Source organism: Megascapheus bottae, chromosome 24 (assembly GCF_031878675.1).
Source record: "Megascapheus bottae isolate mThoBot1 chromosome 24, mThoBot2.hap1, whole genome shotgun sequence".
Lineage (NCBI taxonomy): Eukaryota > Metazoa > Chordata > Mammalia > Rodentia > Geomyidae > Megascapheus > Megascapheus bottae.
The window spans coordinates 2,559,564-2,572,042 of NC_143532.1; the positions used below are offsets into that span (position 1 = coordinate 2,559,564).

The window sequence follows — 12,479 nt, forward strand, 5'->3', positions numbered from 1 at the left end:
TGGGAAGTTCTCCACATATGCTTGGCCCCGGGCCCATTTTGGAGATGAAACTGAGGCGAGAGACTGAGTCTTCCTCTTATGGCCACATGGGGTGAAGAAGCAGCACTATGAAGCCAGCCCTGCTACTCCCGCACCCACCCTCGGCGGCAGCTCAAGGCCGCCCTGGGCCCCGACAACCCGGAGAAAGTTCCTGGGTATCAGTGCCTCCGTCACACACCACACCAGGGAACAGCTCCTATCATGGACAGATGGCAAATGCAAAGGCCTGGGCTCCTGCAGCTCCGGTGTTTCCTGAGAGCGTAGCCCTGACATCCTGGAGTCCAAAATCTGCTGTTTCCTCACCCCTGGGGGAGACTTTGCCCCGGGGCTCTCATGTGTCCTGTGAGCTGTCACCTCTGGTGTATACACCAGCACAAGAGTCCCACCCAGGGCATGCCCGAGAGCGGAGCCTGGGCATCCTTGTCCCCACCTGGTGACCTCCCCCAGGGCCCCCCATGCCCAGATGTGCCCCTCGGGATTCCAGCTCAGGCAGCCCATCCCCACGTCCCCGGGCTCCCCTACCTTACACAGCGGCGTTTCCTGCCCTGGCAGTTCCCCACCTGGCAGTGACATGGCCAGCCATCTGACTCACAGCACTTCCTACACCTGTCGTTTTCTTCTTCATCTACCTGCCGGCTCAGCAAGCCTCCTACCGGGGTGGGAACCCAAGAAGAGCCAGGATACCCCAGGAAGATCCCTGGTGCACCCGTAGATTCCTGCTGAGCAGTGGGGTGCTAGTACAAGCCTGTCACAGAAGTGGGGGTGCAGCTGGACTTGGGAATGCCAGAGGCATTGCTGGCTGGTTCTTGGAGACACGCAGGTAAAGGACAGGAGAGTTGCAGCCTTGCCTGGTCTTAGTCTCCAGGGACACAGAAACACTTAGTGTGGGGACCCCAGCAGGGGAAATGTGTGATTCTCCCAGCAGATCACGTTTGGCTCTTGTGCCCCCAGCAGGCCAGTGTCCAGGACACTGGGCCTTGGGCCCCCCTCCCCCTGGTGCTCTCCCCTCCCTTACCCTCCTGCTGTTGCTTTGTTGGAAGGGTCACTGCTGCCCTCTTCCAGGTTCAGACACATTCTTTGAGTCACCATCTGAAACACAAACATGGCACCATCAGGGGAGGGATGTCTTGCTCGAAGGCCTGCCAAGTAAAGGGCCAATGCCTGGGCCTGGCCTGGCCTGGTGAGCTGGATCTTGTCTTTTCCTTCCTTCCCTCCCTTGCTCCCTTCCTCCCTCCCTCCCTTGCGCCCTCCCTCCCTCCCTCCCTCCCTTGTTCCCTCCCTCCCTCCCTCCCTCCCTCCCTTCCTCCCTGGTGGCCTGCCTGCCTGCCTTCCTCTCTGTCTTTCTCTATCATTCGTGGGGCTTGAACTCAGGTCCTGGGCAGTGTCACTAAATTCTTCAGCTCAAGGCTAGCACTTTACCCATATGAGCCACATCTTCCCCTCCAGTTTTCTGGTGGTTACTTAGAGATAAGAGTCTTTCCTGCCTGGGCCAGCTTTGAACTGTGATCCTCAGATCTTGGTCTCCCAAGTAGCTAGGATTTCAGGCATGAGTCACCAGACCTGGCTTATTATTTTACCTTCTTCACTTAAGAAACGATAATTATTCTTTTTCGTGTTCTCTGAAAAGAATCTCTGTTTTTATTTTTCTCTTACCTGGATACTCTTTGTAAAATTTGTGCCGCAGGAAACGCCCATCTGGAAAACACATGAAAAGATAAACCTTGCAGGCCGTGATGCTGTTGGCCAGTCTGTTTCCTGTCTCTGTGGGCCGCACTGAGGAAATAACTGAAGGTTGTAGCTCATGGTGTTTCCCAAAGTTCAGCTTAGAAACCCAGACTTAAATCCTCATTGTTTCCTCCTCTGTGGTGACAATGATCTCAGCCTGTGACCCCAGACCATCTCCACGTACTCTGGCTCTGCTCACACCCCCACTTTATGCTGACGGGAATACACATCCCACAGACTGGGTATGGGGGCTTTGACTTTGGGGCTTTCCCAGACTCAGCCACCACAGCGAACCTCAGTCACCACCAGACATGACGCTTGCCGCGTGCCGCCTGGCTGGACTGCGAGGTTTATTTTGACTTAAGAGAGTTCCAACGTTTGTTGGTTTACTGATATACAACCCCACTAAAAATCACAACAGGTCTGTGAGTTTATGTCCAGGCCTTTCTGGAAAAGCCTTGGAGGAATAAACTTTCCTATCGGTTCTGGCACAACACTGTGTCCTAAAATTGGGCACTGCTGGCAAATGAGACCACTGAAGGGATGCCGTCAGTTCTGACAGTGAGTCCAACACTCTTGGCCTCTGTTAGGACCAAGAGACCCAGCGGAGGACAGGGCCCTCGGAGCTGGCCCCAGTCTGCTGGAGCTGGCTTTTGACAATGAGAATGCAATCTTTCCGGAGTTCAGCTCCACCCCTGCCAGCAGGAGGAGCTGTGCGCCTAGAACTGCGCTGAGGTGCCATGGGGCAAGAGCTGCAGGGACGCATGGTTCTGTGCAGGCTGGAGCTTGCACGCCATCCTTGAACTGTTTGTTCCCTTCACCTCCAAAGACAAACACTAAGGATGACAAAGGTAAACCACGTCCTGGCTCAGATCCCAGGAGCCAGAGGATTCTTGAACAATTCACGTTGTGTGCCTCGGAAGGCGGACACAGAGGTGGCTAGAAAGCAGCCAGTGTTTGCCGACCACCTCTCACTGGCTTGCCCTGCACGGAGGACTTCGCCTGAGAGAGCTCAGCCCGTCTCTGGTGGTGTTCAGCGGCTCTGGGGCAGATGAGGAAACTGGGGCTCTGAGAGATAAAGAAACGGTCGTGAAAGTCACCCACATAGGAGGTGCAGAGCAGGGATTCGAAGCTTGTCTGCTGGCCCAGGAGCCTGTGGCAGCCAGCGGCAGGGCAGGACAGTAAAGGAGCCGAGGGCTCTGGGCCAGGCTCTGGGCCAGGCCCCGGTGCCTGTGATCATCTGTGGGGCAGGATTTGGGGCTCCCGCAGTCACCCCGGGGCCAAGGCTTGGGGCACACACACTCACCTGCCTGCCGGTACTGCTTGACGCACTGGCCGCGGTTGGGGATGCCCTTGGCCATGTCACCTGGGCTCAGGATGTGGCACTCGTAGCCCGAGGGGCAGAGCAGGGGCTCGGCGCCATCCTCCGTGGTGCTACATGCCTCTGCTGGCGAGGGCCCGGGTGGGGGGTTACAGGGAAGACCCCACCCCTGGTACCCCTGCACCCACCCTGATGCCAGGCCACACCTGTGTCTCACAGAGCACACACACACACACACACACACACACACACATGCACACACACTTGTGTCCATACATATGAACTCTGCACACATGTGTGCCCACAGTCAGCACAATGCTCACAGTCATACACATGTGCCTGCACACAGACACATGAACAGCCAAGGCCACAAGAAGAGCAGTGTGCCAGCTGCACCATGAGAGGACAGCCACACACGGGTACAACCACAGCATGCCATGCACCTGCTTCCCCGCAGCCCCGGGGCCCAGGCTCTCCACCTCATCAAGAAGCAATGAACCCTGTATTATGATAGTGGGGTCAGGAAGGCACCCCCTTCTGCCTCCAGGCCTCGCCCCAGGAGGAGGCTGGCACTTGGGGAGGTCGTCCTTTTCCTGTCTTGGGCTCAGGGGTCCAGCTGAGCCTCTGAGCTGGGGTGGGATGCACAGGAGATGGAGGATGTAACTGGAGGGGGGGCATGGCTCTGGCAGGTGACCCCCCCAGTACCTTGCAGCACCTCCTCTGGACCGTCCAGCAGCCAGCCATTACCACCAAGCCAGCGGGGTTTCGGCTGCACCAGCCAGTCTAGAACTAAGACAGGGGGCACGTGTCAGCCGGGGGGCTTCATGTAGAGACCACAGAAACCAGGGTAGCTCCCTGCACATTGTGGCCCCCGGGGGCAGCAGGCAGGGGGGTGACTAAAGGCTCTGAGTACTCAGTGCTCCAGCCCCACTCTAGCACCCACCAGCAACAACCACCAACCTCAGGGCTGTACAAGAGCGTTTCCTGCTGGCCAGAGGATGAATGAATGCACTCATTCTTTCACTGGCACCCAGGGCCCCCTAAGTGCCAGCCATAGCAGGGAAGGAAGGAAAGGCTGCCCTGGGGGGCTGTCTCCCTACCCCCGGCCCGGCCTACCTGGTGGGGGTGGCATCGCCTCCAGGCAGGCATAGGCACAGCCGTTGTAGCAGCAGCGTCGGTGTTGCGAGCACTCGGAGTCGGCCTGGCAGCGGGCAGCCTGGCAGGCGCCCGGAGGCAGCGTCCGTGGGGGTGGGGGGCAGCGGTCAGCAGGGGGCTGCTGGGGGCCGGGTGTGCCCTCCTCGGCCTGTGGGAGAGCAGGAATGCTGAGGGTCAGGGTAGCCAGGCTGGATGTGCCTGGGGGGAAAGCTGCAAACCCAGCGGAGTCAGGCTTGGAGAGTTGGTATGCGGGTTAAACTGCACGGTAATCAGGACCTCAGTGAGGTCCTGAGTTCAAGTCCCAGTGTCAGCACACTCACGCACACATGCACTCATACACAAATTAATGAATTAATCATTTAAAATGCCAAAACGATGCTGTTCATTTCTGCCCCAAACAGGCCAGGGGGAGGCCACCCTGCATGTGTGTCCACGTGTAAGTAGATTTCTTATGCATACAGCATTGAGAATTTACAAATCGCATGCAGAATGAGTGAATCCCCAGGAAGGTTTGGGCGCATCTGTGAGATGCGGGGAGCGGGTGGAGTCGGGGGGAGGTGAGCAGCACCCAAGAGAAAGAGAAAAGGCACAGGCAAGTCCTCTGAATGGGCGGATTGCGAGGCACCTGCGCACCCAGACGAAAGGCGATGGGGTGATGCCTGGATCTCAGCTCTGGGAAGCTCAAGCTGAGCTTGTCGCCTCCAGACTGCGGGCTCACATTCCCATCTCTGAGGATGGTCCTTTGTTACGGTTTCACCACGAAGCATGGTACCTGGCACTCTGCTGACACATCTATCAGTGTGTGTGGATGAATGCCTCCCCTGGCCTCTGTGCATTCTCCAAACCGCAGCTCAGAGATGTTTTTTTGCAATGCTCTTGTGGGTCAGGTCTTTCCCACGACTCCGAGGATACACTCCCATGTCTGACCTTTCCCCGTGTCCTGGCCACCTTCCTCTCCCAGTGCCACCCCGCTCTCTCCTGAGCCCTGAAGTCCATTTGCTGCCCTTGCTGAGAGCAGTGCCCTCCTTCTTTCCCCATGGATACCTCTCTGTTGGCGCCTGGCTCTCGCCCCTCCTCAGGGAGGTACCCCAGAGTGCACAACCAGCCTGGACACTCGCTGGCTGTTCTCCTGCTGGCCTGCAGCACTGAGGGGAGCCATCAACTCTGGGCAGCTGGTGGAGGAGCACCAGGCACCGCTCTTGCTGGAGGACAGCTCAACCCCAGCTCTTCCAGTCATCTCTTTGACCATGGTATCACCCTGGGGCTCCCAGAGGAAGCACAGAGGGCTGGGAATGTAACTCAGTGGTAGGGCACTTGCAAACGGCCCCATTGCCTGTCGGTTCCATTCTCCGCGTGGGGACGATCGCACGGGGCTGTGTGACCTCAGCACACGGGTAACACACAGAGCCCGGGACCAAGGCTTCCCAGCATGGAAGCCTGGGCACTGTCACCAGTCCTAACTGGTACATGCCAACTTTGTCCTACAGGCCAGATATCCCTTCAGTCCAGGCTGACTGTACCTCTGTGTGGCCTCTCCAAAGTGGCAGTGTGTGTGTGTGGGGGGGTCTTTCAGGTCCCCCAAGGATGCTGTGGTCACCCACATCCTTTCTGCACCCTCAGCCCCAGGCTGTGAACACGGCATTGCCAACCACGTCCTGCAGAGGGCGTCCGGGCACCAGGAACAGGCCCTGTCCAGGCGGGTCAGGGGTTCTCCCAGCTTCCTGGGAGCCTTGGACAGGCAGGACTGGAAGCAGGTGGGGCTGGAGCAGCCTGGGGAGGGGCTCTGGCACCCAGCCCAGCCTCCCCCAGGAAACCCATCTCTTCTCTAACATGCCTAGGCCCTTTGGTGTATGAAAAACAGAAACAAACACTAAGCTGACATGGAGAAGAGGATGGCCCAAAGTGGTGCCGTGGCTCAAGGGGTAGAGCGGCCAATCTTGAGAAAAGGAATCTCAGGGTCAGCGCCTAGGCCCTGAGTTCAAGCCTCAGGACCGGCACCAGAAATAAAATAATGTTTTTTTTTTTAAAAAAGAAGAGCATGGAGGATAGTTTAAGGAGTATGTGGGAGGCCCCCAAAGACTCAGGGGTGCCCTCCCCATCTCCCACCAAGCCACAAGCAGGCGGCACAGTTCCAGTCATTAGTGTCACCTCCCTCATCTGCAGAAGGCACTAAATTGGACTAATGGACTGGCCGTTGGAGACTCCTGAGTTTTAGTCCTCATCCACTTTGACAGCTTCCCCGCCCACTTCAGAGGCCCCTTAGCCACCAGGCAAGGTCGGGGGGCCAGCTGCCAGCTGGTCTCGCCTGCCAGAATCAGGCCTCATGGATGGGGAAGGGGAGCCAGGGGGCGGGGGGCGGAAGCTGGCCTGTGCTGCCTCTCTCCGCAGCCCCACAACTCCCTTGCCGGGGATCCCAGCATGGAGTCTGCAGAGGTCAGTTTCAGTTGTGTCCTTGCCCTGCGAGGAGCATCGAATGCCTTCTTTCAGAATTTGGACAGAACAACAGAGGTGAGGGCCTGGGGTCCAGTGGAGCCAAGAGCAGTGGATAAAGGGCAGTGCCACCTGCGCATGCGAGAAGCCTTCATGTTCAGAACATTCTGAGTCATGCAAGCTGAACTCAGGTCAGCTCTGAACAAAGGACCTTTCCTGAAATTCCAAGAAAAACGTCCAGAGGTGACCGCCAGCCCCTTTCCACCCTTCTGCATTCGCACACCAATTACCCACAGGACCCACCCGCAGGTGAACCCCCGCCCCCCACTGGGAACTGGCCTGTGAATCCCCATGGTGAGCTAAGACCTGGGCCACACTGGGCAAGTTCTTAGGAGGAAGGGGGCCCAGAAACAGACACCTCCTCTCACAAACAGGAGGCATGGAAATGGACTGAGGCGCAGGCTGCTGCCCAAGCACTGCTCTCTGGGGCTGCATGGAGCAACCCTGTCCCTGCTGCTACCCACTTGGGGAAGCCTCAGGCTCAGAACCTGAGCCACAGAGTCATGGTGCAGGCCAGACCGGCAGGGTTTGCTAAATCTTCACTGGAGAATCTTCCAAATGGAGGATTCTGCTCTGTTGTTATTAGCCCACTTCACTGGCGGAGAAACTGAGGCACAGGACACATAGGTGTGTTCGCATTCCTGCTGAACACTATCCTAGATCAGTGCCGGGTATAAAGAAGCAGCCAGGCCACACCCAGAATGGGAAACATTCAGCTAGAAATGGGCTGGGAGGAGAGGGAGGAGCAGCTGCCCAGGGGGTGCAGATTTCCTGTCAGGGTGATGGAAGCAGTCAGGGGATAGAGACAGGTGAGGGTTGTACCACATTGCAGATGTACTGAAAGTCCCTGTATCGTTTCTTTAAAAATGGTGAGTTTTACGGCCTATGAATCTCATCTCAATTTTTAAAAATGTAAACAGTAAGAGTAAAATAACACCATGCCAAGAAAAGTATTCTGTGTCTAACGGCTTCATGAAACTGTCTAGATACCACTAGGCCAAAAAAAAAAAGTCTTCTATGTCTAACTGCTTCATGAAACTGTCTAGACACCACACCTCAAAATATCCATGGGTCGTGTCTTGAAGGAAGACTTCAGATCATTTTGATTTACTTCCAACTTTCTGTCTTGTCTGATTTTTTTTCCACAGTGAACATCATTATTGTATTAATTGGGAAAAAATGTGTGAGGTTATTTCCATTTAGGGGGAAAGCATGGAGCCTGCAGAGTGGCTTCTCTCCCACTTCCCAGGTCCTGCCCCCGGAGAAGAGGGGAGGTGCCTTCAGACCCTTCACTCACGCCCTTCTTTAGAATGTCCCGTAACCGCCCTGCTACACTAATAAAAATGAATCCTAGGATGGGTTTGCTTGATGGAGGAAGAAGCCAATTTTCCTCTAAGTATTTGTTCTTCCTCTGGATTTCAGACGTCAAAGATCTAAAAATAAAAGTTTCCCTGGAATGCAGGGAGTTCAGTGCTCTGACAAATGCCATTTCCTGACGTTCTGGCCCTCGGAACTGGGAGGAGGGCCCATGCGAGCTTCTCACAGAGGTCCTTGGAAGACCAGAATCTCACAGGCTGAACATTCAGTCAGAAGCCCTGAGCCTTCCAGAACCTTCCCTGCCTTTAGTTATACTCTGAATGGGGTGGCACACTCAGAATTCCGGCACGTGGCACACAGCAAATGTCAGCTCTCGGGGAAATAACTAAGGGAAGCTCTGCAGGATGTTTGGGGAGAGGGCCCCCGAGGAGGCGACCGTGAAGCTAAGATGACGTCGTATGGGAGGGCGGGGCTGCAGAGAGCCTCCTATGTCTTCACATCCACATCCACATGGGGCCTCATCCCCTCACTGACACCGTAGAGATAGATACACAGGGGATGTGCAGAAACCCAGGTCCCAGCCCGACATTGCTAAAGACAACAGGATATCAGAGAACCACGCTGCAGACAGGAGTCTGGGGTCCAGCAGAGCCTCTGAGGTTGGGAGCTCAAGGCCAAAATCCTTTATGCCACGGACCCTGCTGGGGAAGGAGGATGTCACCAGAGCTCAGGAACTTTGCCAGCCCTGCTGCCAATGACATACCACTCCCCCAAACAGTCCCCTCTGCCATAAGTGAGTCTGAGCTGGACACAGGCAGTCATGCTGACTGACAAAGCTGGCTGACTTCTGGCTCACACGTCGTAGATTTCCGGGCACACGTGTGCGGCCATCCAAGGACAGGAAAGAGAGCCTGGTTTTCCTGCATGGGCGGAGGAGGCACGGATACACAGCCCTCTGAACTAATAAGAACACTCCTCCCTGCCTTTCAATTATGTAAGACAGTGTTCCATTGCTGAGATAAAATAAAGACGGAAGGGTTATCCTGGTCCACAGGTGTGGAGGTTTCCTGGTCTGATGGCTGCTAGCTGCACGAGGGAGGGAGCATGGTGGAAGATGCCGTGAGCTGCTCACCTCATGGTGGACAGGAAGCAGAGAGGAAGGGGTGGGGACAAGATATGCCCATCAAGGACACTGCCAGGGATTACTTCCTCCAGTGGCTCCGCCCCTAAGCTCAGCACTCCTCCCCACCACCCCTGCCAATCTCTCCCATTCAGAGAGGAAGTCATCAGAGGATGCGGCCATGGAGTCAGAGCCCTTGGGATCCACGCCAGAGAAGGGCAAGGAGGGGTCACTCTGAGAACAGGCCCCTCCTTGTCTCTGTGAATTCCCCAGGTGGGGATCTGCTATCCTATGTTCCTGTCCCCACCACCCAGGGCAGTGCCTGCTAAACCGTATCACTCAAAATGGATTTGTAAGATGGAGGTGTCTGTCTTTCTTGAATGAGATGGATGGCACCCAGGGAGATCAGTTAGCACTTCAGGTCACACAGCAGGGAGGAGCAGAGTTCAGATTCAAACCAGCCACCGGGCTCCCAGGCCTGTTCCTCCCACTGGTCTCCCCGGGCTTAGTGCGTCCTCCTCTGCCCTCTCTTACTCCTTGTCCCATCCCTTAGAATCCCAGTGCCTTCCCCAAAGCGGTTTCTGCTAAGCAGTTACGGGAAGAACAGATCACTACACCACTGAACACGCGTGATCATTTTGTGGAGCAAACACCACACTAAGTCCTCTACACCACTGGCTGGGCACTACCCCGGCCCCGGGGTCCTCTGACAGCTGGGCCAGGTTTTGCTGCTTCATCACAGCCAAGGGGCATTCCAAAAGCACCGAGACTCTCCTGCCCATCACCCACCTCTGACCGGCTACAGTCCGGGACCCCTGCCCTGCCCCACCTGGAGACCTTGGAGGCCAGAATCGAACACAGATGCCTCCACCTTCAGACCGCCCGCCGGCCGCTCCACCCCCCCAGCACTCACACGAGGCCTCTCAGACAGTCTGGGGTGCAGCGCCCGCTTCCAGATATTCTTGGCAGAGCCGGCTTGGAGCAGCAGCAGCAGCAGCAGCAGCAGGAAGCCCAGAGCCCAGAGCCCCGTCCTCCTCCCCCAGCGGCTGCCCATCCTGGAGTCAGAAGGCATTTATTTCCTCTGGGGCCAGCGACCTTGTAGATGCTCTGGGTGGAGGGGGGGAGGAGAGGAGGGGAGAGGAGGGGGGAGGAGGGACCCTTGGGCTGGGTGGGGCCAAAGTGTGTAACTTGCCAGGCTCTTAGTTCCCCTCAGCCTGTCCCGGGTCCCCTGGGAGCCTGGGTCCCTTCCAGTACCTGCCCCCTCGGTCTGGATGGCAGCTGGCCGGCCAGAGTATTTTTGGTTTCTTCTATAACCTCTGGCTCAGGCCACTCTGGAGGCCAGGCAGCTCAGATGGGCAGGCAGCAGGAGGAGGGGGCATGGGGTGGCTGGCGACGTGGCCGGGAGGGGCCCTGTCCCCTTCTCTCTCCCTGGTCCGGGCCTCTTCTCAGGCTGCGCTGCTCCGCCTGAGGGAAGGGAGGCAGCAACTCCTCATCCAAGTTCTGAGCTGTGGCGGCTGCTTCAGAAGATGTGCCTGGCGAGACTGTGGGGCGGCTGCCCTGGACCCTGGCCCTGCCTGGGGACCGCCTCACAGCGCTGGGGGTCCGTGTCACACCACTCCTGAACACATGGTCCCCCCAGGTGCAGGAACGCCTGACATTCCAGCGGCTCAGGAGGAAAGGAGATCCACATACACACAGGTACTGTAGTGTGAGGCTAGCACGGGAAAAATCACGAGAATCTGTCTGAAAAGATAACCAAAGCAAAAGGAGGGCTGGAGGCGTGGCTCAAGTGGTACAGTGCCTGCCCAGTGAGGCAAGGCCCTAAGTTCAAACCACAACCCCGGGGGGAAAAAAAGGCAGGAGAAGCTTGCCTGGGGTCTTCTGACCAGCTAGAGCGTGGAACCTAGGCCCTGTACAATGCCAAGTTCAAACTGACTTCACTTCAGCCACATGAGGCAGCCCTCCAGTTCGCCATAGCCTAGGTTCTAGGGATTATATTCCTTCATTTCCTTGTGGACCTCTGGATGGATCTCTTCCCCATTAGCTTCATCCAACCTCCTTCCTCCCTCTCCTTCAGTCTGCCACTATAGAAGGGTGAGCAGGGCCACCCCAGCCTGTGCCTCAGTTTCCCTATCTGTTCAAATGGTATGGCCTAAGAACTGTGGGGCCAGCAGAGGGAGGATGCAGGCCTGAGAAGCAGCTTGTATCAGGGGCCAACCTGGGCTTGCCCTCTGACACTGTGCAGAGCCCTGGCCAAGCTGGTTCCCTTGGGAAACTTTCTGCCTGGTGGCCTGCCCCTCTCCCCTCCCCTCGTGGTGCTGGCTGCGCGGTTCTGACTTCTGACGTCACACTCTTGGCGTTTCCTGTGTCTCCCTGGGTGGCCCCAGTTCTGCCGGGAGGCCAGCTCCCCTCCTGCCCAGAGAATGATACTCCACAGGACCCGGCCTCTACTAACCTTCCGGGGGGCCAGGCCTTTGCCCTTTGCCCCCACTCCCAAGGGCTCTTCTGCCCACAATGTCCCTGGCAGTCACATGTGATATCAGTAACACAGCACAGAGAATCTTCAACACGTGAACTTGAGGGACTAGCCCTGTTCTGTGGAGGAAGGACAGTCTCAAAGTTGTGCCCAGCAATCTTCCTCCTGACGCCATGGGGCCCATACACTCTGGGTGCTCAGTGCACGGCCTCTGATGGATTGAGACGGCAGGGCCCCCGCGCCATTTAGACCTAGAGCGAACCAAGGTGGCAGGCGGTGACCTAGAAGTTAGTTCCCTTACCAGAAACCACCTCCAGCCTTGGAGACGAGAGGCAAGCATCTGGGAGAAGGACAGAAAAGTCTTTGATCCGACCCAGGGCAGCACTCACCCGACAGTGCTGGAGGCTCCCGCTGGCCCACTTTCTGGGGCGGTCTGGTTCCCATCACAAGTTCAGGGCCACCTCCTCCCAGCTCCCGCCACCCCCCAGAGTGCAGGCCTTTGCAGTTTACATGCGCTCTGCCAGCCTGAACCTGACCCTAGCTTTGTGCAGGTCCCTGAGCGGCTGAATGACGCAGCATCCAAACAAGAACATCCAAAAAAGAGGGTCCACTGGTCCAAGTGGTTGCTTTGCGGGCCCCTCCATTTGTTCAAAAATACGCCAACAAGGGTCTTTGAGGAGAAGACCGATTTAAGAAAGGAGAACACCAAAACCAAACGACAGGTAAAATCCAAGTTGGACTGAATTTCCCTCCCCGCCTTTGGAGCATAAGAAAGTCAGCCTCCTTCCTGGGCTGTCCGATGCCTCCAGGCCCTGTCTGTTAGGCCTGTTGGAGGA

At 56.9% G+C, this 12,479-nt stretch overlaps 1 protein-coding gene across 1 annotated transcript; it reads right to left on the minus strand.

Moving 5' to 3' along the window:
* Positions 1-688: 688 nt before the first annotated feature.
* Wfdc1 (WAP four-disulfide core domain 1) lies at positions 689-10,359 on the minus strand. The gene is given in 7 exon segments (XM_090356986.1): positions 689-784; positions 1,055-1,128; positions 1,693-1,734; positions 3,071-3,211; positions 3,791-3,874; positions 4,202-4,388; positions 10,081-10,359. Coding segments are annotated over 7 exon segments (783 nt in total). The 5' UTR covers positions 10,240-10,359.
* Between the last annotated feature and the right edge of the window lie 2,120 nt (positions 10,360-12,479).